Source organism: Mesoplodon bidens (assembly GCF_964165515.1).
Source record: "Mesoplodon bidens genome assembly, chromosome: 16".
NCBI lineage: Eukaryota > Metazoa > Chordata > Mammalia > Artiodactyla > Ziphiidae > Mesoplodon > Mesoplodon bidens.
Genome location: NC_138173.1, coordinates 47,019,641 through 47,044,591, shown reverse-complemented (window position 1 = coordinate 47,044,591; position 24,951 = coordinate 47,019,641). Strand labels below are relative to the sequence as shown.

The 24,951-nt window shown below is 41.1% G+C and overlaps 1 protein-coding gene across 3 annotated transcripts in view; it reads left to right on the top strand.

Annotated features, from left to right (window-relative positions):
- DPYS (dihydropyrimidinase) overlaps nt 1-16,974 on the top strand; it is a 98,425-nt gene extending 81,451 nt beyond the window's left edge. The window contains exon 9 of one of the 3 annotated variants that reach the window (XM_081258186.1): nt 16,918-16,974. In XM_081258186.1, the coding sequence (XP_081114312.1) occupies nt 16,918-16,968 (51 nt within the window). In that variant the 3' untranslated portion in view covers nt 16,969-16,974. Of the gene's footprint in view, nt 1-999; nt 1,423-16,917 lie in introns of those variants that run through there. The other 2 variants (XM_081258185.1, XM_081258184.1) reach the window with 2 other exon arrangements.
- Nucleotides 16,975-24,951: the final 7,977 nt, after the last annotated feature.

The following is a 24,951-nucleotide window of genomic DNA, read 5'->3' as shown; positions in this document are numbered from 1 at the left end:
TATAAACCGATTAGAGCTTTATCTGGAAGAAATGAATCTATGTATTGTAAAGGCAACCATATTCTAGAACTTAGAATGGAATGAAAAATGAATCGTTGCTTTGGGTATAATTTTTCAGGAAAATTATTTGATAGCTTATTTCACACAGTTTTAGAATAATATAGATATGATCATTTAAAAAACATTTGAGTGCTTCATCAGTTTTAGTCTTTTGACATTCAAATCTTTCTTTTTGAAGCACGTGTTATCATCATCCTTGTCAATTTTCTTTTTCTTTTTCTGTTTTTTTTTTTTTCTTCCCAATTGTTTTCTGGTCCTGCTCTGCCAGGTACCTATTTCACCATGGCTTTCCTGTGATTTAAACATTTCTCTAACATCATTCCCACTGACTTCATGAAATCTACATGTTTTGCCAGTTTTGCAATTTCACTAGCCTCTATGGCTTTGTTTTTTCTTTTTAATGTGTGATACATATTCAGATGTTTCAGCATGTAGCAATCAGCAAAAGATTACAGAGGAGGTTGACAAGATGGACAGGGAGAGATGTTTGTGTTAATTAGGGACACTGTCTGTCAAAGGACTCATTTTATACAAACCCAGTTAGGCATTGCAGGTTTTTACATTATGATAACCTATGCTTCCTCACATAAACCCTGAGACTTGTATAATGGGGCCCTGTGTACTCCCAGCTGTGTTCTCTTTCATTATTGAATGCTGTTAAGTTTTTAGTAATGCTATACAGCCAGCAGTTCCAGCTTTGTTGTCATTTCCTGACTATTGGAACTCTTTTTCCAATCCAGGAAGGTTGTGTTAAAAATCCAGAGGAAGATTAGCAAGAGGAAGAAATTTTATTGAATGCTGTAACATGCTATTACCAGCATTTGTAGGAGTGGGATTAATGTTTACTTTGATTATAGGGTTTCTTGGGGGTCAGGCTTGGGTTCTGCATCTCTTTGTGAGGGAGAATGTTACACTGGGTTCCTTTTATTCTGTTCAAAGGTAAAATCAGAGAAAAGGATGCTGCTGTTCCCATCCCAGTTAAACGTTGTCAGCCCGTGGAGAAGCAGGCCTTATTTCAACTCCCCGAGATCCTTTTGAAAAAATAATCGCTCTAGGCTTCTTTGATTTCCTTTCAGAGCAATTGCCGTCTTTCTTACTGTGACTTTGTTGCTGTGTAAGATTGAAGATATAAATGAATATTATTGTAATCGAAAGTCTGTGTGAAAATTCACTGATGATACTTTAAAATGTCATCTTTGCTTGCACCAGATTTCTTACTTTGAATTTTTAAAAATCACTTTCTTGTTTAAAGTTTTTTAATGGCTACATTTGGTTAAAAATAGTTAACTCTGTGATTTTACATTCTATTGTAATTTGTAAACATTTAGATCTTTATTGTAATTAATAAACATTTAGATCTTCATTTTATATCCTGTTATCTGAGTTATGTGTGTCTTCTTTTAACTAGTGGGATTGGGAGTCTGGGAGGCTGGTTTTGATTCAAAATTTCCTGAGAGACATCTGCTTCCGAACTCCTGGAAATCCGGTCCCTCAGCAAACCCCATGTAATCAAACTGGATACTCAACCTTAGAATAACTCCAAGGCAAATTATCCAGTTACACTGATGAATGCAGGATTTGAGGGAATTAAATGGAGTCAACGTGGCTGAAAGATGCTGCAGTGATACCTTCCGGCCCCTATGCTTCCTGGTCTGTGCTCTGATCCTCCTGTGTGTGCAGAGAAGCTGAGTTTATATTCCTTCTCTTGGGTAACTAGGCCAAGAGGGATTTTAAAAACATGCAGTAAAATCAGGGCAATTATGTTCTCACTGCAGACACATCTGCCCTGACTTACTCACTGAGATCTGGGGTGTAGTCACACTTGACAAAGGATGGTAGGAATCTAGTTTACTCAGTTGTGATTCGTTTTGAACACACAGTAAAAAGGATGATGAAATACATCTCAGAAGAATCACAGGTCTCTTTTCTCAGGTAAGAGATACCTTAAAATACGACTTTTCTCCTCCACTCTGGTTGATGAAAAAATTCAACGATAAGAAGACTGAATCCTCTGAAAAAATTCAACAATAAGATGACTGAATCCTCTGAAAAGAAAGAATGAAATTACTTTTTTAACTAGAAGCCAATTTTCACTCATCATTTGGAATTCAGCTTAAATATCACCCTCTCTCAGAGGCTTCCCCAGACCCAACACCATAGGGTTAAGTCCCACTTTCTGTTCCTCCATAGCAAGGCCACCACGTACCCCGTCACAGCACCACACCCCACCGTACTATATCTACCTGCTTTACTTGTTGGCCTCCCCCAGGAAACTGAAAGCTCATTCAGGGCAGGGCTGTCTGGTCCACTGTTACTTCCCCAGCATCTACCAGAGCACCAACTGATGGGCATTCAATGGATAATTATCAGAGGACATGAAGGAGTTCCTGCTAAGTTCCTGAATTGATACTGATGAACTAAGTGAGAACTTTCAACAAAATAAGGATAAATTTTGTGGAGTATTTTAGTGTAAAGGGGCTTTAAATGAAGAATACTGATTCATTATCTAGTATTTGATGGATCTCTTTGGGAGAATGAAATAGCCTCAGGATTCTACATGAACAAAATCATTTGAAATGAATGTGGGGATCCCTTTGTTGCTTTCCTTAGGCTTTGTCATGGAAATGTTTGTAGAAACATAGTTCTAAATAAGTGATGTAAGGCAATGGAAAAACATGATTCGAGCTATTAACATTTAATAGCTTGTTTTTCAGGATTGCCTCTGGTATACAAAGTAAGGGTCCCTTTGTCCCTAAACAATTGCATTCTCAAGGTCTGTCCAAAGACTAGATGGAATTAGTAGCTTTTTTTTTTTTTTTTTTTTTTTTGTAAATATTCACTCCTTCCTCTGATGGGCAGTATGATGTACTGGGAAAAAAAGTGTGGGATCTAAACTTCTATTTCCTATTTAACAATTCTTAAAATTAAAATACATTAAACAATTCTTAAAATTAAAAAACAATTCTTAAAATTAAAATACATTATGAATTTATCAAAACATACCAAAAGCAAAAAAATTAACATAATCACACTATATACCTATTATCCCGTTTAAGAAAGAAAACTTTACCAGTACAGCTGAAGAGCCCTGTGTGCTTCTCTATTCATTTCCCCTTCCTCCCCCAAGGTAACCAGTGTCTGGAATCTGGTGTTTTATTCCCATGTACAATACATCTTTTATATATTTGCTATATGTGTACATATCTCTAAGCATTGTTTCGTAGTGGTTAAATCTCATAAAAGCATTATATAGTATGTGTTGGTTTTTTCTTTGTTTGTTGGTATGTATTCTCTGGTTTCTGCTTTTATGCAGTCAACATGTTTGGGAGTTATTGTTTTGCTAGGTCTAGCTCTAGTTATCCATTTTATTGCTATACAGTATTTCCTCGTATGACCACACCATAATCTATTTACCCATGTTCCTGTTGATAGACATTTAGGTTGTTTCCATTATCATAAACAACACTGCCTTAAGTGTTTTTGCACCTATTTCCTTGTGCTCACCGAGTGCTTCCCTAACATATACGTCTTGAGTGAAGGAGGGTGGAACTGACGGGTCCGAAGGTGGGTGCATTCTCCCCTTAGATACTGGCAAATTCTTCTCCAAAGTGGAAACATACACCCTCCATAACAGAGTGTAAGAGTTTCTGTTGCTCCAGATTCTCACCAACATTAGATATTGTCCAACTTACTGACTTTGCTAATTTGATTCTTGTCAAAGTTATCGGAGTTTTAATTTGCATTTTCTTGAGCGCTAATGAAGTTGAGCTCCTTTTTATCATGCAGTTTAATTGATCTTACTAAGCATCAGTGTCTTCATTTATAAGATGAGAATAATAGTATCTTCCTAATGCACAAGGGTGCTGTGAGGGTTACAAAGCCCATACTGTGTGGTCAGCACAGGCTAGCTAGGATTACTGCTAATAGTGTCATGATGAAATAATAAACAGTGTGCTGCCCAGAGACTGCCGAAGTCTTGCCTGTTCTCCTTCTGTGGGAAAGCTCACCAGGCTTGGTAATGCCAGCTCCTTTGGCAACTGGAGGAGCATGGAAGCCAAGACCAGAAGGGTGGAGTGAGAGCAGGCACAGGGTGAGGGACTAGCACAGGCCTGGGGAGGGCTCAGTGGGCATGGTGGCCCTGGGTCCTGGCACATGTGAGCAGTCAGCAGGGGCACGAGCAGAAATATGGGGGATGAGCAGAGCCTGGCTCTCAAGTGACGCCTGTAGATCCAGCAGGTCCCAATGTCAGCATCTGCCAGCTACACCTGGGACCCTCTTCTCTCAGTGTTTTCTCTCCCCTCTGCCTGCCCACTGGAGAGGAGACAGCATCTTGTGGGGGAAAGAGTGTCGGCCTGTCGCTGCCTTTAAAGTCACAAAGCTGGATTTGAACCAGGTGATCTAGATGCTTGACCTTCCTGAGCCTGTTTCCCCATTGGTAAGGTTGGAACAATTAATAATACTTCCTTGGCAGGGAAGAGGCAAAAAGATTAACTGAGATGATATGGAAGGTCAGATTCATCCTTTTCTCGTGGCCCTCCCCTACACTTGCTTTTTTTCTGTGGCATGTGGGATCTTCCTGGACCGGGGCATGAACCTGTGTCCCCTGCATCGGCAGGCGGACTCCCAACCACTGCGCCACCAGGGAAGCCCTGCTTTTACTCTTTTTTTGCCTTCTTTCTCACTTACCTACTATCAAACCCCCTGAAGGCACCAGTAGATTCATTAGATTTCTTTGTGTCAAACCTACTCTCTCCCTCTCCTTCTTTTTTTTTTTTTTTAACTTGTTGACAGTTTGCTTTACTTATTTATTTATTTATTTATTTATTTATTTATTTATGGCTGTGTTGGCTCTTCATTTCTGTGCAAGGGCTTTCTCTAGTTGTGGCAAGCGGGGGCCACTCTTCATCGCGGTGCTTGGGCCTCTCACTATCGCGGACTCTCTTGTTGCGGAGCACAGGCTCCAGACACGCAGGCTCAGTAGTTGTGGCTCACGGGCTTAGTTGCTCAGTGGCATGTGGGATCCTCCCAGACCAGGGCTCGAACCCGTGTCCCCTGCATTAGCAGGCAGATTCTCAACCACTACGCCACCAGGGAAGCCCCCCTTTCCTTCTTTTTGGAGAATATCTGCGGACACGTTAAAAGGAAATAAAGGCAGTGGAGCTATCATTTATTAAACACCTACTGTTTATAGAACACAAACCAAACCCCTCAGTTTTGGCTGCCACTGTCCCTCAACACTACAGTGAGTAACACAAAGAAGTGCTCAACGAATTCATCTTGGGAAGAGAAGACAAAGAAGATTATGGTGATGGAGGAAGAAGAGAGAAATAATTCACGAATGAAAATCAGCACTACAGCAAACCATTATTTGTGTTCAGGGGTCAGGACGGCATTTATCTCAGGAGCTATCCATAGCGTGTCAGGGGAGTTTGTAAAAACCTAAATGGCCAGTTGTGAAATATATTTGCCCACATTTTAACTCGGCCTATACAATAATCTAACATGATAAAATAACTATGTTATATTTGTTATACAAAATATTTGCAACTGCATTATGATTGTAAGTTCCTTGAGGGCAGGGACAGCTTCTTAACAGCTTTTGCCCCAAACAACACCAGCACGATGATTTACACAGGGCAGACCTTCACGATGGGCTTGTGAATTGAAATTAATGTACTGTGGCTGAGGGGATTGAAAGGAAAGCGTCTGAATTTGGAAAGGCTCGCTGAAAGAAAAGGATTTAAAATCCTATTGATGAAGACAGTCACACCTGGCAGAGGAGAGAAGGAAGTATATTCTAGGAAAAGGAACAGTGCAGCAAAAGCAGAGGTTGGCTCAGCCAGGGCCATCAGCCAATGGAGGTTCACTGGGGACTGGCCATTGTGGCTCTATGGGCCAACGGAGTTTTCCATAACCAGCTGTTTGGGTAAGGAAGTATTAACAGGGCTTTTTCAAGCATTGCTTTTTGCCTTAGAGTAGGATGTAGTCTCCACAAGAACACAGAACCTTTGGCATTTTCTTTAATGATTTCTATAAATGTGCTCAATAGATCATTAATATAACATTTTTTAGGCCCTTATTGAAACAGAGCAGGACCCAGTGGGGCTCCTGGACACGGAAGCCTTTTAGTGTCCCCTGTTTCTTGTTTGTAGGGAATAGACTTCAGCCTCCATGACCTTCCAAAGGGCAGGTTTGAACAGTTGGAATCAGGGAAGGGAGGGGATGCAGAGACAAGGGAGGAGACCACCTGAGGCCAGATTAAAGGAGTGCAGGCCCTGCACACACCCTGATCCTTATCAGCAGCTCTGCCCCTGAATCATTGCTATAAAACTCCTCACCAAATCCTCCCAGGTTGGGACACATGGTTTTTGAGGCCTGAGCCTGCGATGTCCCCCTTTGCCTGGCAAAGCAGTAAAGCTATTCTTTTCTACTTCACCCAAAACTCTGTCTCCAGGACACGCTTAGGCGCCGGTGCACAGAGGCCGAGCTTTTGGCATCATTATTAGGTGCCCAGACCAGCGTCGCAACCTCCCCTGCACGCTGTGTTTGTGCCTGTCCTGTTCATCACCCAGCGAGACTCCAACGGGCATGTCACCGACCCTCATCCTGCGCAGGTGCGGCCGTCACGGGGCTGCGGGGCTGAGTGAGCGCTAGCCCCACCCATTCCGATGGCATCTCCTCCCATCCGCACACCAGGAGCCTGCTCACCCCTCTGTAGGCAGACATTTGGGAATTATTTATTCTCCACTTCCCCTCCTCCCAAGGCCTGCATTCTTTTCGTAAGTGGTTTACAGTACTCTGAGTTGCTTTACACCTTATATGCAACTCGCTCTAAAGACTTCTCTTGTCTGGGGAATTCTAGTAACAAGATGGCTTGCTTTCTCTCTTTTCTAAAAGGACACGGCACGCCCCCTCCAATCAATATTTACTGGCTCTAGGTCTGCTGAGAGGCAGAGAGGTTTACGTTAAGAAGATGTAGACACAGCCCTCAGGGAGCTTATAATAAAAATGTTACAGGGAGAGGAGTCAAAAAATTACTAAGATTCCTAGGAGTGGAACTATGCCGGCAGTGGTGGGATTTCAAGGGAGTTCCTGAAAAAAGGATTTTCTTGTTATGGTTTTTGTGTTGTTTTTTCCTTCTCCTCCTCCCCCTCCCCCCTGCTCCTCCTTCCTGTAGGCAAAGAAGGAAAAAATGAAGGTTTCTGAATCTTAGTTGTAGGATCCTAGAATCTACCTTTATGCCGTGGAGCTAATGAAAGAGGGGAAATTGAAGGCATGAGTTGGTATTCCTCTTTACCGAAATTCTTTGGAGGACAATGGTATAACACTAAGAAGGAAAGAGTCTTAGAATAAGATGGGAGGGGTGTGGGCAAAGACCCAGAGCCCCAAAAGTTATGCTTCATGCACCAGAGGACACAAGACATGGGCAAGGAGCCTGGGATTTGGAATGAGAAGGTGGTTTTCATCACTTCTCAACATGTCACTTAACCTCTCTGAACCTCTATTTCTTTTTTTTTTTTTTTTTTGCGGTACGCGGGCCTCTCACTGTTGTGGCCTCTCCCGTTGCGGAGCACAGGCTCCGGACACACAGGCTCAGCGGCCATGGCTCATGGGCCCAGCCACTCCGCGGCATGTGGGATCCTCCTGGACCGGGGCACGAACCCGCGTCCCCCGCATCGGCAGGCGGACTCCCAACCACTGCGCCACCAGGGAAGCCCTGAACCTCTATTTCTCGACCCATGAAATGGAAATGATAATACCTGCCCTGCTTACTTTACTGCTTTGAACTGAATGAAGTTTGTAGACAATAAAACATTATGAGTGTTATGAGTATAATCATATGATGGTAATATCAGTGCCAGGCTCAAAAAGTCAGTTACTCTGGAAAGCTGGTTTGTAGTAAAAAGAAGATTCAGAATGAGAGAGATTCTAAAGGCCATGGGAGATTTTAAAATAGCCTGGTGAGATCACTGTAATTACAGAAGGACACTTTTAAGGGGAGGGTGACAAGAAAAGGATTAAATAACTGAGACCTGAACAAGAAGTTTAACAGGGGCCACAGAGGAGGAGGAGGTGTTGCTGGGTCCCACTGGAGGAAGCTGGAAGTTTTGTTCACTGATATATAGAGGAATGGGGTTGGGGAAGAGCTTATAATGTGAGCATTTACTGTGAGTCACTGTACCATCCCTGTTGAGTGTCACATGTAAAAGCTAGAGCCAAGAACAGGCATGCCAAGTGAAGGCTAGGACTGCATTCAAGAACCCATGGAGAAGATGCACTGAGCTGGGAGGACCAGGATGGTGAAAGGAGTTGGACACTCCAGGCGAATTCTGAGAAAGCTCAGCAGAAGGCAGTGGGAGGAGCTCAGAACGAGCGCACGGATATCTGGGCAGAGAAGGCTGCCAGGAGGTGTAAGGACCTGCTGTGGGCATGGGTTGGAAGCCAAGAAGGTCAGTTCAGAAGGAGCTGAAATCCTAGGCAGGGTGGCAAGGATGCTACCTGGTCAGGAAGGAGACTTGGAAGACACCCTAGATTAGGACCAGAGCTACAGGACAGAGAGAAGCTTGATTCCCAAGAGCGGGACATGAGGACAGTGTTTTTAGGTCTTGCTCATCCAGAGAGCAGTCAGGGACATCAGGCTCCTGGTGACCTGGAACTATGTCTCATTGGTCTCCGTAGCCTCACTACCTAGCACAGTGCCTGGTGTTCAGAAAGCACTTGATCAATGTTCATTGGAACGAACCAACGAATGACAAAAGAATAAGGCCAAGTTCAAAATACCCAATAAGCTTTGAATTTTATTCCTCCCTCTGGTGGCTTTTGACAGCCTTTGGCTTTCTAGTGCCAGATAGTTCATGTGGAACCACCCTCACGGTCCCTCCTGAGAACTCTTGGCCACCCAGTGTGTCTCCTTCCCTTCTCTTTACGTGGTAGGTGTGCTCGATATGGCCACGTTCCACTTAGCGGCTTGTTTCCATGGCAACTTGCTTCTTCATTTTGCCACACTCACCCTGCCTCTCATTATGAGGCATTGCCGTATCTTATTCAGATTTCTAACCCTGTCAGTTCCCAGCCGTGTTTATATCCTGTCTGATATAAAATGTCTTACATTAAGGGAACATTGTCTTCTCAGAAAATTAACTTTAAAAATTGCATTTAAACACATTATGGCATGATTTTTTTTCCAACTAGAAATATAAATTTTCTCCACAACTTCCTTGCCAAGAAACAAGTTCCCTTGTCAGCCATTTTCCTGACTCTTTTCAAAACTTTTTTCTCCATGCATATTTTAAAGCCCTGGAAAGAGTCGCCAGAAGAAGCATCTGGCTCCTGAAGTAATGTATGGCTCTCAAACTTTCACCTACATCTGTGGACTCTACCCTCTGCTGGACACTGCCAGGGTCAGACCACCAGCAATCTCTCCCTTGGTACTGAAGAAGATCTGAACACCTTCCCAAGAAAATGTAGGTACAAGAGTCACAGTGCACATTTAATTTCATTTTATTGTGTCACTTTTATTAGACCAGTCCATTTGTGTTTTAAGGCTCCCGACATGTTTTTCATCACTTTAATGAAGAAAGATCTAGCTAATCTGTTCTTAGAATCCATCTTGGTCAACTTACAGAGTGTGTCTTGACCTTAGTCTCTTTCTCAGCTGTCAACTATTTTAAGAAACACTCAGATGGGACCCACTAATGCCGGTTCAGGATCACCTCGTCTTTTCTTTTCAAGGCGGATTTTCACATCTGCTGGACGAACTGTCTGCCACACACCTGCCACTTGTAGCCAGTGTGGATAGGCTTGTCCTTGGTCCAGCAGCTCATCCTATTCCTCACTTGAGGCCTTTCACCATTCCTTACCTTCCCATAAAGCACCAAATGGATTCCTACACTTGGTGTCTCTCACTTATAAGGTCCCTCATGGCTCAGCTCAGTGTATTGCTGGGATCCTTCATTTAGATCTTTTCCTCAATGTTCAGTGAGCCTCTATGTAGCAGAACATTTATTTATTGTGGGTAAGATATACTTCCAAGTTCCATAGAACAACTTTCCTCTGGCTGTGCAGAGGGAAAAAAATTCAGTTCTGAAGGACCTACTCTATAGCACAAGGAACTACACTCAATATTTTATAATAACCAATATGAGAAAAGAATCTGAAAAAGAATATATATATAACTGAATCACTTGCTGTGTACCGGAAACTAACACAACATTGTAAATCTACTATACTTCAATTTAAAAAAAGGAAAAAAAAATCAATTCTGATTTGTCCTGCCTTTTTCACACCTGCATTTAGAGTTAGAATGCATCAGAGGATGTGTAAAGATCATCCTAACCGTGCAGCTATGCTATAACCCAGTAGAAGATATTTTCTAAAAAGTTGGTTATGCATACCAGACATACCGTACAAGGGGTGATTCTTGTGGGGAAAGTCTTTGCTGATTGTTTACTGTATTGGGTTGAATTGTGTCCCCCACAAAAATACCTTCAGGTCCTAATCCCCATTACCCATGAATGTGACCTTATTTGGAGACACGGTCTTTGCAAATGTAGTCAAATTAAGATGAGGTTATACTGGATTAGGTTTGGCCCGAATACAACGACTGCTGTTTTTAAAAGAAGAGAGAATATTGGACACAGAAGGATGAAGGTCATGTGAAGACAGAGGCAGAAATTGGACTTGTGTTGCCATAAGCCAAAGGATGTGAAGAATTGCCAGTAACCACCAGAAGGCAGAAGAGACAAGGGAAGATTCTCTCCTAGAAACTTTGGAGGAAACATGGCCCTGCCAACACCTTGAATTCAGCTTCCAGGCTCCAGAACTATGAGAGCATATATTTCTGTTGTTTCAAGGCCTCCAATTTGTGGTCATTTGTTACAGCAGCCCTAGGAAACCCATACATTCACCACTGGAAAAATAAATAAAGGTAAGAAGTTTGAAACTTGGGAATTTTGTCCTGCCTCCAACGTTCAAATCCCCCAAGGATAAATGGGAATTTGCCCAGTTTGTTTCTTGGATATGAGAAAAGAACAGAGACATTTTTTTCCTCCCCTGACATTGGTATCATTGTTAGCCGTAATATATTAGACTATCATATTTGAGCTACTGCCTAAATATTTACAGCTCCTCCTGGAGTATGAATGCCTAACATACTGATAAGAGGCTGCTTGAGAGACACACCCCTGACCATGATGCACAGCTTTGCACCCTCCCTCCATGCCCAGCTAGTGAATTAAACATGACTGCTTGAGTTGACTCCTTAATCTGCAAGTGCAGCAGGCAACTTGGGGGTTGGATGTGATAAGTAATGGGGATGACTCATGACCGTTGTAAATTCTCATCCAAGGAAAAGCTCCGCACAAATTGCTTTTTAGATTATTTTTTTTTTGTTTGTTGTTTTGGGAGAAAGAGTTCTAGAGCTGAGGCTTGATGGAGAAGCCGGAGTAGGGATGGGAGCCAATGCAATGGTTTGGTAAGGAAATGATAGTGGCAGTTAACACTGGGGAAAAAAAGGAGATTCAAGAGATGTGCAGCAAGGGAATTGGTTGGGTGTTGGATAGAAACAGAGTTACAAATAAAACTGACTCCTAAGCTGAGAAAATCTGGAAAATATTTGGGTCACTGATGGTGATGGGGAACTGATCTTTGAGACTAAGAAGGGCAAGAAAGAGGGGTGATGAGGATGGGGATCTAGCAGCCTCGTGAGCTAATAGAGCTTGTAGGGCTCTCAAAGTCATTGACTTCAAGGGTCACCCTGAGACCCACAGAGGGGAAACTACTCAACCAAAATCCTACGGCCAGCGACAGACAGAGCCCAAGTCAGAATCCAGGACTCCTATCATCGTCCTGTATTCTTTCCAAATTAGAAGACTGGAAGAAAGCGGAAAGCTTTAGGCTGAAGCATGTAGATTCTGTAGAACCCTGCTTTATAGCTGGTAACAAACATGGTTCCCGAAAAAGAATGTATGAGCAGAGGCCGCAAACCACCAGCTCCTGGACTGACCTCGACTCTGTTTTTTTAAATTAATTTTTGAACTGATTATTGGGAATTCCCTGGCGGTCCAGCGGTTAGGATTTGGTGCTGCTGTGGCCTGGGAACTAAGATCCCACAAGCTACATGGTGCAGCCAAAACCAATTTTTTAAATTGATTATAACATTTAAAAAGTAAGCAGTATATGTGGAATCTAGAAAATGGTACAGATGAACTTAATGGCAAAGCAGAAATAAAGACACAGATGGAGAGAACAAACGTATGGATACCAAGGGGGGAAGGGAGGGTGGGATGAACTGGGAGATTGGGATTGATATATATACAATACTATGTATAAAATAGATAACTAATGAGAACCTACTGTATAGCACAGGGAACTCTACTCAATGCTCTGTGGTGACCTAAATGGGAAGGAAATCCAAAAAAGAGGGGATATATGTATACGTATAGCTGATTCACTTTGCTGTGCAGCAGAAACTAACACAACATTGTAAAGCAACTATACTCCAATAAAAATTAATAAAAAATTAAAATAAATAAATAAATTAAAAAATAATAAAAGGCCTTCAAAAAAAAAAAGAGTAAGCGAGCTCCTCTAAAATTCTGGCTGTCTAGCTGCTCTGGGAAAAGCCAGTGGATCTATGAGAAAGGAGGAAGAGCTGCCCTCTGTTTAAATTTTTTTTTTTTTTTTTTTGCAGTACGCGGGCCTCTCACTGCTGTGGCCTCTCCCGTTGCGGAGCACAGGCTCCGGACGCACAGGCCCAGTGGCCATGGCTCACGGGCCCAGTTGCTCTGCGGCATGTGGGATCTTCCCGGACCGGGGCACGAACCCGTGTCCCCTTCATTGGCGGGCGGACTCTCAACAACTGCGCCACCAGGGAAGCCCCTGCCCTCTGTTTAGATGAGGCAGGCACAGGCTGGTGTGCCCATCTACCTGGCCGGCTTTGCTAACTTATATTCTCTACCTGGCCCCTGCCGGCCCTGGAGTCTGCCAGCCCTGGGAGGGGAGGAAAGGCAGAGGCCCTGAGCCCGAGGCCGAGGCCAGAGTTGGGACTGTTAATGGCACGGGTGAAAAGAACCCGGCAAAAAACCCAGGGAGTAGAAGGACTAGAAGGACTAGAGAGCCTAGGTCACAGAAGCTAAGGTCTTGTCCAGAAAGTCAGGGACAGACTTTTCATCTATTTTTAGATAAAGCAACAGGATGTGGAAACCAAAAATGTGGTCAGTTCTCCCGTACTGCGCAATGGTGATGACTTATGCAAAACATCCTCTTTTCCTATTTTTAACCAGATCACAGAAGCTGCATCAAAGGACTGGCTGCTGACTAATCCTGTTGAGACGCCTTTCTCTGACTTGCATAAATGTCATCTACATGAGCTAGAGAACATTTGAGAAGGAAAAAAAAAAACCCTGTTAAGACTACTGCACATAGGGCATTCTTAAAAATAGTCTTCTGAGTGGTATCAAGGTGTTCTGGGCCACAGCTTTCTGGAACTTGTCTAGGATTTCATGGCTGAATGGGGCAGATATTCAAAGACAAATCATTCATTTATTAAAGCTGAATTAATGATCCATGACTTTTTTGGACTCCAAAGTACAGTGATGACAGTTTTTCAGTAGATTACCTGGAGAATTATGCTGATTTTTTCAGCAAAACTATTATTTAGTTGTATAAATATCCCTGCACCAGGAACAGGCATTTTATTGGAGAAAAGGAATCAGGAATGAAAGCAAAGCATTGTCAATGCGTTATGGACGAGAACCACATCGTGACAATGGCAGGCCTTGAACGTCGGCAGAGAGCTCAGCCATCATGGAAGGCAACCTTCTCACTTTACTGAGGGAGAGATGGAGCTATTACAGGTGGTGTGGAGGCCCTCCCCCCACCGCCCACCCAGGCCTCACCACTTCTGTGCACTCCCGCTGTCCAGTGGCCAGACTCTGAAATCTCTTTGCCTGGGGGCTTTTTTCATAACTGAGGAAAGCCAGATGAGCCAGGGAATAAATACCACCGAGAAGCAGCAGCGGCCCACAATCAGGGCCTGGTAGGACTTGGTGTCTAAATACCCCAGGCCCTCACCCTTCAGTGGGGCATGAGCTCTACAAGCTGCTAACACAGAGAAAGTAGGCCGCAGGCTTTAGCAGGCAAGTATCTTGCTAGAGTTAATGTAATAATGTTGTTTTTTTTCAATGCGTGTGTATGTCTGTGTGTGTGGTATGTATAGTTTGTACATGTATATTTAAGATGTATATATTGTGTATATTAATGTATGTATGTAAATATGGGTATATAATAAATAATGTATATATGATGTTTATATAAGTTACTTTCTATTTACGGAAAGTGATACTGTTTTTCTATTTACAGTGGTGTTATAAAGTTTCCTTTTATTTTTTTAAAAATTTATTTTATTGAAGAATAGGTGATTTACAATGTTGTGTTAATTTCTACTGTATAGCAAATGATTCAGTTATACATATATATACATTCTTTTTCATATTCTTTTCCACTATGGTTTATCACAGGATGTCGAATATAGTTCCCTGAGCTACACAGTAGGACCTTGTTGTTTATCCATTCTATATATACTAGTTGCCTCTGCTAGTCCCAAACTCCCAATCCTTCCCTTCCCCACGCCCTGTCAGGTCATCAGCCTCTGTTTCAAGCATGGCACCTCTGTCTTTGTTGGGTTAGGAACTGGTGATATAAAGAATGAATTAGAGATACAAACTACTAGACATAAAATAGATAAACAACAAGGATTTACTGTATAGCACAGGGAGTTATATTTAATATCTTGTAATAACCTATAATGAAATATAATCTGAAAACAAAAGCTGGATCACTTTGCTGTACACCTGAAACTAACACAACATGGAAAATCAACTATACTTCTATTTAAAAACTACATTGTAGGCTTTGAACTGTACATTTAAACATTGTTAAAATGGCAAATTTTGTTACATATATTTTACCATAATAAAAAATACAAACTAAAAATATATAGGTTTAAAAAAAGGTGACTTAGAGGAAGGGGGGTTTACTGCTTAGAAGAATAGTAGTTGATACGTTTGCAAATTTCGGATGGAGTCCAACACTCAATAGATCACGAAATTGAGGCCCAGAGAGATTAAATGTCATTTCCCAGTTCCCACACAGAGTCTGTGACAAAGCCAGGACAACGCCCCATTCCCTTAATTCCCATCCATGCTCTTCCCACAGTGCTCACTTCCTGAGGAGGCGGGACTTGAACAATGGGAGGAAGTGAATGGAGAGAGAAGATTGGAGCGTGCAATGAGGAGGTCCAAGACAGCAAAGACGTGAAGGGGGAATGCAGGCGACTCTTCCCAAGCCAGGTGGGCAGAGCTTTTTGACTAAAGGGAGGGTTGGGGCAGAAGCAGAGTGAGGAATAAGGTGGCAAAATAGGCTGGGATCAGATTGGAGGGGAGTTTGAAGGACCGATGGGGAGAATGTTAACTCCCCAGGACCTATGATGCAAATCTCTGAGCTGGGAAACCATAGGTCAACACCATGCTGAGGAGACAGCATGGTAGAAAGTAACTATGTTCTAATATTGTTTCCAGAACACAGTGCTGACAAGTTACTTAGCCTCTCTGTGACTGGGTTTCTTCACCTACAAAACAACAACAGCGTCAGAACTTCCCTCATGAAAATTTGGTGAGGATTAATGGAAATAATACACCAAAAACAATATCTAGTATCTAGTAAGGGCTCGATAAATCACACCTATTATGATTTCTAAGGGCTGAATTGACTCAAGAGACAGAAGTGCCTTGGCTGAGCTAGTTAATAGCAGAGCCAGAATTAGCAGTCAGTTCCTATAATTTCTAATTCAACGTTCTTTTTCTTTCATTGTATCATATTTTAAAACAACGGATTATTTATTTTCTGGTATGTATTAGCATTTCGACTTGCAAGACATAGCACTCATTCTTTGTGTACAATCACTACAATGGTTTCCTTTTGGAAAAAGAATTTTTTTTTTTTTTTTTTGCGGTACGTGGGCCTCCCACTGTTGTGGCCTCTCCCGTTGCGGAGCACAGGTTCCGGATGCGCAGGCTCAGTGGCCATGGCTCACGGGCCCAGCTGCTCCGTGGCATGTGGGATCTTCCCAGACCGGGGCACGAACCCGCGTCCCCTGCATCGGCAGGCGGACTCCCAACCACTGTGCCACCAGGGAAGCCCTGGAAAAATAATTTTGATCAATTTCTTTCACTCTCTAATTAATATATCACATTTAGAGTGAGTGCACTGTTTGCTTTGAAAAAGAAAGACTTTCAATTTTCAGGTCTTCAGGCAACTGACATTGCAGCCCGACTTTAAACCATAAGAAATTACATATGACATTTAGAATATAATAAATATTCTGATTGCTTCTTTGTGTCTGTGGAGAAAACATTTATTTTTACCACATGTTATCTTTTCCCGCTTTCATCAAATGAATCATACTTATGACCCAAGAGCGTCTGTTGTTCTTTATGATTCATTGATCAACCATGAAAGAACAAACAAATCAAATACTGAAACTTGGGTGGCAGTTTGATTGTCTCCAGGAGACTGTGGTCTCCCAAAGAATCATAGACCTTAAGAGATGGCAGCTTCCTCGGAGATCCCGTATCCCTGCTCCTTCATCTTTATAGACGAGAAAATTCGGTTCAGAAAGGTGAAGTGACCTTTGCAAAGTCATCCAGCTAGTTGGTGGAAAAGAGGGATTTTGATACCATTTTTTTTTCTAACTTTGAAAAAAAAGAGGGATTTTGATCCCCCGCCCCTTTTTTTTCTGACATTGCATCATGTCCTGCATCAATTCATGGATTTCTGAAAAGTCTTCCTGCATTTCAGGTAGGCCAGATCCAGTTTGCTGCTTCTGCATTGCATCATGTCCTACATTAACTCATGGATTTCTGAAAAGTCTTCCTACATTTCAGGTAGGCCAGATCCAGTTTGCTGCTTCTTTGTGCAAATAAAGTTTTATTGAAACACAGCCATGCTCATTCCTTTACTGATTGTCTATGGCTGCTTTCTCACTACAGTGGCAGAGGTGAGGGGGTTGTACCAGACCCACATGACTGCAAAGCCTGAAAGACTTACAATCAGTCCCTTCACAAAAAATGTGTGCCAATTTCCATTGTATATCAAGCCTAGTTGAAATTCTGTTTTTTGTTTTTATTCTTTTTGTATCAGACCCTAATGTCAATGTTGAATAAAGTGGGCTTGGGCAGGGAAGAATGGGAAAAAAGAGAAAGGAAAGAGCTAACATTTATTTGTCTCATTGGGGGAGACTTTTTATGTGTCACCCCATTTAATTCTCAAAAAGATGCTATCAGATTGCTCTTTTAAGCTCCATTTTATAGATAAGAAAACTGAGGCTAAGAAAGAGAAAAGCCAAGTTGCCTAAGTTCATGTCACTAATAATTAGCAGGACTAAGGTTTGAATCCAGCCTTCCCCATTCTAAAACTCTCTGTTCTTTCTTCTGTACCATGTGATTGTCATAGTCAAGGTTACCTTCTATTTCTTAAAATGTGATATATCGTCCCTTAAATTGAAAGAGTTGAATTAAAAAATAATATTAGATACCAAATCATACTTGATAAATAGTTAAATACTGGTTACAATTGTCTAATTCATGATGCCATCATGGGTTTTATTTTCCTTTGGGTGCTCATTTATACAAGTGGGGGAGTTGGACTGCAGAATATAATAGTACATATTTTGACAATTAGCATTTTGCATTATTGGCTAAACTTGATGGATTTAATAGCTCCTGCAGCAACTTGTAGAATGGAAGTCTTGTGTGTATGTCCACACAACTAATTACATAGATACCACATAGATGGGTTTTTATTTAATCAACAAATCCTCCTCTCCAAAGTTGGCTACACTTCTCTAAAGCAGTGTTTACCAATTTGCCTCATCATCTGAATTGCCCGTGAAGACCCTTAGAAGACAGATTCCCAGGACCCTTCCAGGACTCTCTAGTTAGTATATCTGGGTTTAGGTTTGGGAATCCATAATTTTACATTATTTTGTAACCTCGGAAGGTAATTCTGATGATTAATCAGCTCTGGGAACCACTACTCTGTAAGGTCATGAAGGCATGGATGTCCATATCTTTGTCTCAGTCCTTCCTGGTCTTCCCTTACATCCTCTAACCTGTCCTCTTCCTGAATGCCACTTGGTGATCAGTGGGTACATTGTTCCTTGTCTTTGCTGAAAGAGGCTGGGGGCGAGGGCACCTCACACCCGACACTATGTACTTCCTCAGTGTCCAGTAAAGCAGTGCAGACACTTTCTGCCTTAATTGTAGTTACTGTGTTTAGTTATGCTTTTATTTCTCTTGTTGCTTTTTTTGCTTTTCATTTGCATTTGCAAAATTTCCTCAAATACAAATCTGACTAACTTCTGCTTTTTGACTAAAAAGTGAGGTTCATAGACACCCAAAATTTAGATCATAAAAGTCTATTATCCCCTGTACCCTGTTATTCATCTCCCTGTCATTTTCAACTTTTAAAAATGTCACTACAACCATTAGCAATTAAAATCAAAAGGTACTTTGTACCCTGAAAGTTTGGTGGTCTCAGACACACATTAATTTAAATCTTTCCTCCCCACTGTACAGGGTTTACATTAACCTAATATAACAGGCTTTTAAATTTACATATATAACCACACTCAACCCACATTCATTTTATTAACCAGTTCCTCTACCATAGTATAAATTAAATAAAATAATTATATATAGTAGGGTGTATATGTTAATCCCAAACTCCTAATTTATCCCTCCCCCCCCCCAACATTTCCCCTTTGGTAACCATAGTTTCTTTTCTATGTCTGTGAGTCTGTTTCTGTTTTGTAAATAAATTCATTTGTACCAATTTTTAGATTCCACATATAAGCAATACTGTATGATATTTGTCTTTCTCTGTCTGATTTCCTTCACTTAATATTATAATCACTAGGTCCATCCATGTTACTGCAAATGGCATTATTTCATTCTTTTTTATGGCTGAGTAGTATTCCATTCTGTACCACATCTTCTTTCTCCATTCCTTTGTCAATGGACATTTATGTTGCTTCCATGTCTTGGCTATTACAAATAGTGCTGCAATGAACATTGGGGTGCATTCTTCTTTCGAATTTTGGTTTTCTCTAGATATATGCCCAGAAGTGGGATTGCTGGGTCATATGGTAGCTCTATTTTTAGTTTTTTAAGGAACCTCCAGACTGTTCTCTACAGTGGCTGTACCAATTTACATTCCCACCAACAGTGTAGGAGGGTTACCTTTTCTCCACACCCACTCCAGCATTTATTATATGTAGACCTTTTAATGATGGCCATTCTGACCAGTGTGAGGTGGTACCTCACTGTAGTTTTGATTTGCATTTCTCTGGTAGTTAGTGATGCTGAGCATCCTTTCATGTGCTTTTTGGCCATGTGTATGTCTTCTTTGGAGAAACGTCTATTTAGATCTTCTGTCCATTTTTTGATTGGGTTGTTTGCTTTTTTGATGTTGAGCTGAATGAGCTGTTTATATATTTATAAAATAAATAATCAACAAGGACCTACTGTATGGCACAGGGAACTCTACTCAATATTCTGTAATAACCTATGTGGAAAAAGAATGGACATATGTGTATACATAACTGAATCACTTTGCTGTACACCTGAAACTAATACAACATTGTAAATCAACTATACTCCAATATAAAAAAAAAAGTCAATCAGGACTGTTAAAAAAAGTAAAAGAGATTTACAAGCTTCCCATTCAAGATGGGGACCTAAAAAGACCCTAAATTCACCTCCTCCCGCAGACACACCAAGTCTACAACTACACATGGAACAATTTCCTCTGGAAAAAACCTAAAAACTGACTGAGCTGCTCCTAGCATCCAGCGAATGAGAGAAGGTCTACATGGAAGCCCCCGGTAGGAGAGGCTGGGACACAGTCTCGCCATAAACCCCACTTCCTCCTCCTTCTCCTCCTCCTCTTTGACCCCTTGACCCCTGAGAACCCACAGCTTCTCACTGAGGAGCAAAAGCTTTAAACCCCACATTGGGCACCTCCCACTTTTAAGATCTGCACCTGAGAGACGGGCCTCCAAAACATCTAGCTTTGAAAACTAACCGGGGCTCTGTCCACAAGCCCCACAAGGCTCTACGGACCTGGGCTCTTAAAGGGTTTGCACTGGGATGCACCAGCCCCAAAGCTCAGGGCAAAGCGTGGATGCAGGGTGCCAGGACTTGTAGGGGGAGAGGCCCACGTGCTGGTCTTGTAGTTGGCCTGGGCTCAGGCATCTGATCAGACAGGCATTTGCTGGCACTCTGGGGGGAAGGGGGGGAGCTGTCGGCTGCCATCTTGGCTCTCCTTCCACAGCCTCCAGGGTCCAGAGTCCCCTGAGCAGAGCTTTTTTGTGTGTCTGGCTGCCGCCCAGGAGCCACTCCTTGATTGCCTGGCTCTGTTGGCCAATGGGGCTTGCGTCCTTGGGTCCCCTGGGAGTATAGTAATCTGCAAGGTGGTTCTTGGTCTGCCACCTGGGGCAGTGCACAGACAGCCGTCTGAGGCACCCTCCCCAGGCTCTCTGCGAGTGCAGCCTCTTTGCTGGTCCTGGACCTCCAGTCCGAGGTGCAGGCCCACCTATAGGGCTCTATGGATGTGGATGTGCTCTCAGGGAAGGTAGGCTAGTGTAAGGCATCTTTGCGCTCTCCCTCTGCCTTGCTATAGCTCACAGACAGGAGTTTGTACATTCCTCTGGAGTCCCAATTTGGGGGACTGCTTCCCCGGGGGACACCTCGAGATGGTGGCCAGCAAGGCATACACTTGCAGTCCCATAGGATTGTATATACCTGCATACTTTAAAAGCTGCTGCCTGAAGGTCTGGCTTCTTAATCACATACCACAATATAGCACATTAGAAAGCTCTAAATATGAAAAATAACTTCCACAATCTCACCAGCAATCATTGACTTTTTCATTCATGCCACCTTCTAGTCGCTGTCCAGCTCACTTTCAGAATCTGTATTGACTTTTTTCTTCTTGTATTGTGATTTTAAAATACAATATTTGTTTAACCAAAAAACAAACACTCTTAAAGAGCTATGCATAAGTTCTTCCAAGCACAGCATTGATTTCTAATGTGTATGTGAGTAATAAATTTACGAATATCATGGGTTACCCTCCTTGTGTTTCTTGTGCTCTCCTGCAATAGTTCATGGACTGACTTTGCTAATCAGTGCTTGTCCAAATAGATATTTTATATTCATCTCTTCAATTCTTGCTTACTAAACTTCACAGATATAGTGGTTCCTATGATATATTATTAAGAACAAACGATTAACTTGTCATTTTATTTAAAAGAACAAAGTTCTCATTTCAAAAGCTCTGCATGCATTTACCATAATTATATGGGAATCTTTTCAAAGCTGTTTTTTCATCTATTGAGGTTCCCCCTCTAACTTTGCCAAATATACTTATTAATAAATCTCTACAATAATTAATTTTAAACAAATGTGCTTACAATTTAACACAAGTTCGGAATATTTTATTTATATAAGCACTTTTGTAAATGTAAAAAGATATTGGGCATCCTTGAAAGCAATATTGGGTTGCCCAAAAATTTCGTTTGGTTAATGAATACATTGTTCAATAAAGTTCTTGGTGAAAATGAAAAATGTCTTTTATTTTTACATAAAACTGAACGAACTTTTTGGCCAGCCCAATATTTTAAAAAACTGAGCTTATAAATTCTCTGATGTATGAACTTTGTATTAATACTTATATAAATGCATACCACCACCTCTTCCATTACCATAAGGCTTAATGATTATGGTCTTAGAGTAACGTTAAAGATTTCTTTTAAATAAGTAGTACCCAACATCTTTTTGAGAATATTTAACTTTTTTAACTTGGAGGCAGTGTGAGGGATTGATGAATCTAATCATTTATATCAGATTCAATCTAGTGTGTATCCTTCCTTAAAGTAAATGAGTTAACCTTATTAAACCTTATTTTGTTTTAAATGCAAGAATAATAATAATGATAACAATAATAATAATAAAATAATCGACCTCAATGGTCTTTGTCAGTATTAGTGACTTTTGGTGAAAAAGTTGGTTCTTACTCAGAAATAAGATATTTTGATCCACCAGAGGGCAGACAGAAGAAGCAAGGAGAACTACAATCCTGCACCCTGTGGAACAAAAACCACATTCACAGAAAGATAGACAGCATGAAAAGGCAGAGGGCTATATACCAGATGAAGGAACAAGATAAAACCCCAGAAAAACAACTAAATGAAGTGGAGATAGGCAACCTTCCAGAAAAAGAATTCACAATAATGATAGTGAAGGTGATCCAGGACCTCGGAAAAACAATGGAGGCAAAGATCAAGAAGATGCAAGAAATGTTTAACAAAGACCTAGAAGAACTAAAGAACAACCAAACAGAGATGAACAATACAATAACTGAAATGAAAACTAGACTAGAAGGAATCAATAGCAGAATAACTAACGCAGAAGAACGGATAAGTGACCTGTAAGACAGAATGGTGGAATTCACTGCTGTGGAACAGAATAAAGAAAAGAGAATGCAAAGAAATGAAGACAGCTTAAGAGACCTCTTGGACAACATTAAACGCAACAACATTCGCGTTATAGGGGTCCCAGAAGGAGAGGAGAGAGAGAAAGGACCAGAGAAAATATTTGAAGAGATTATAGTCGAAAACTTCACTAACATGGGAAAGGAAATAGCCACCCAAGTCCAGGAAGCTCAGGGAGTCCCATACAGGATAAACCCAAGGAGAATCACACCAAGACACATAGTAATCAAATTGGCAAAAATTAAAGACAAAGAAAAATTATTGAAAGCAGCAAGGGAAAAATGACAAATAATATACAAGGGAACTCCCATAAGGTTAACAGCTGACTTCTCAGCAGAAACTCTACAAGCCAGAAGGGAGTGGCGTGATATACTTAAAGTGATGAAAGGGAAGAACCTACAACCAAGATTACCCGGCAAGGATCTCATTCAGATTCGATGGAGAAATCAAAAGCTTTACAGACAAACAAAAGCTAAGAGAATTCAGCACCACCAAACCAGCTTTACAACAAATGCTAAAGGAGCTTCTCTAAGTGGGAAACACAAGAGAAGAAAAGCACCTACAAAAACAAACCCAAAACAATTAAGAAAATGGTCATAGGAACATACATATCGATAATTACCTTAAACGTTAATGGACTAAATGCTCCAACCAAAAGACACAGGCTTGGTGAATGGATACAAAAACAGGACCCATATATATGCTGTCTACAAGAGACCCACTTCAGTCCTAGGGACACATACAGACTGAAAGTGAGGAGATGGAAAAAGATATTCCATGTAAATGGAAATCAAAAGAAAGCTGGAGTAGCAATACTCATATCAGATAAAATAGACTTTAAAATAAAGAATGTTACAAGAGACAATGAAGAACACTACATAATGATAAAGGGATCAATCCAAGAAGAACATATAACAATTATAAATATATATGCACCCAACATAGGAGCACCTCAATACATAAGGCAACTGCTATAAAGGAGGAAATCTACAGTAACACAGTAATAGTGGGGGACTTTAACACCCCACTTACACCAATGGGCAGATCATCCAAAATGAAAATAAATAAGGAAACAGAAGCTTTAAATGACACAATAGACCAGATAGATTTAACTGATATTTATAGGACATTCCATCCCAAAACAGCAGATTACACTTTCTTCTCAAGTGTGCACAGAATATTCTCCAGGATAGATCACATCTTGGGTCACAAATCAAGCCTCAGTAAATTTAAGAAAATTGAAATCATATCAAGCATCTTTTCTGACCACAACGCTATGAGATTAGAAATGAATTACAGGGGAAAAAACGTAAAAAACACAAACACATGAAGGCTAAACAATACGTTACTAAATAACCAAGAGATCACTGAAGAAATTTAAGAGGAAATCAAAAATACCTAGAGACAAATAACAATGAAAACACGATGATCTAAAACCTATGGGATGCAGCAAAAGCAGTTCTAAGAGGGAAGTTTAGAGCTATACAAGCCTACCTCAAGGAACAAGAAAAATCGCAAATAAACAATCTAACCTTACACCTAAAGGAACTAGAGAAAGAAGAACAAACAAAACCCAAAGTTAGCAGAAGGAAAGAAATCATAAAGATCAGAGCAGAAATAAATGAAATAGAAACAAAACAATAGCAAATATCAATAAAACTAAAAGCTGGTTCTTTGAGAAGATAAACAAAATTGATAAACCATTAGGCAGACTCATCAAGAAAAAGAGGGAGAGGACTCAAATCAATAAAATTAGAAATGAAAAAGGAGAAGTTACAACAGACACCGCAGAAATACAAAGCATCCTAAGAGACTACTATAAGCAACTCTATGCCAAAAAAATGGACAACCTGGAAGAAATGGACAAATTCTTAGAAAGGTATAACCTTCCAAGACTGAACCAGGAAGAAATAGAAAATATGGAGAGACCAATCACAAGTAATGAAAAGGAAACTGTGATTAAAAATCTTTCAACAGTCAAAAGTCCAGGACCAGATGGCTACACAGGTGAATTCTATCAAACATTTAGAGAAGAGCTAACATCCATCCTTCTCAAACTCTTCCAAAAAACTGCAGAGAAGGAACACTCCCAAACTCATTTTATGAGGCCATCATCACCCTGATACCAAAACCAGACAAAGATACTACAAAAAAAGAAAATTACAGACCAATATCACTGATCAATATAGATGCAAAAATCCTCAACAAAATACTAGCAGACAGAATCCAACAACACATTAAAAGGATCATACACCATGATCAAGTGAGATTTATCCCAG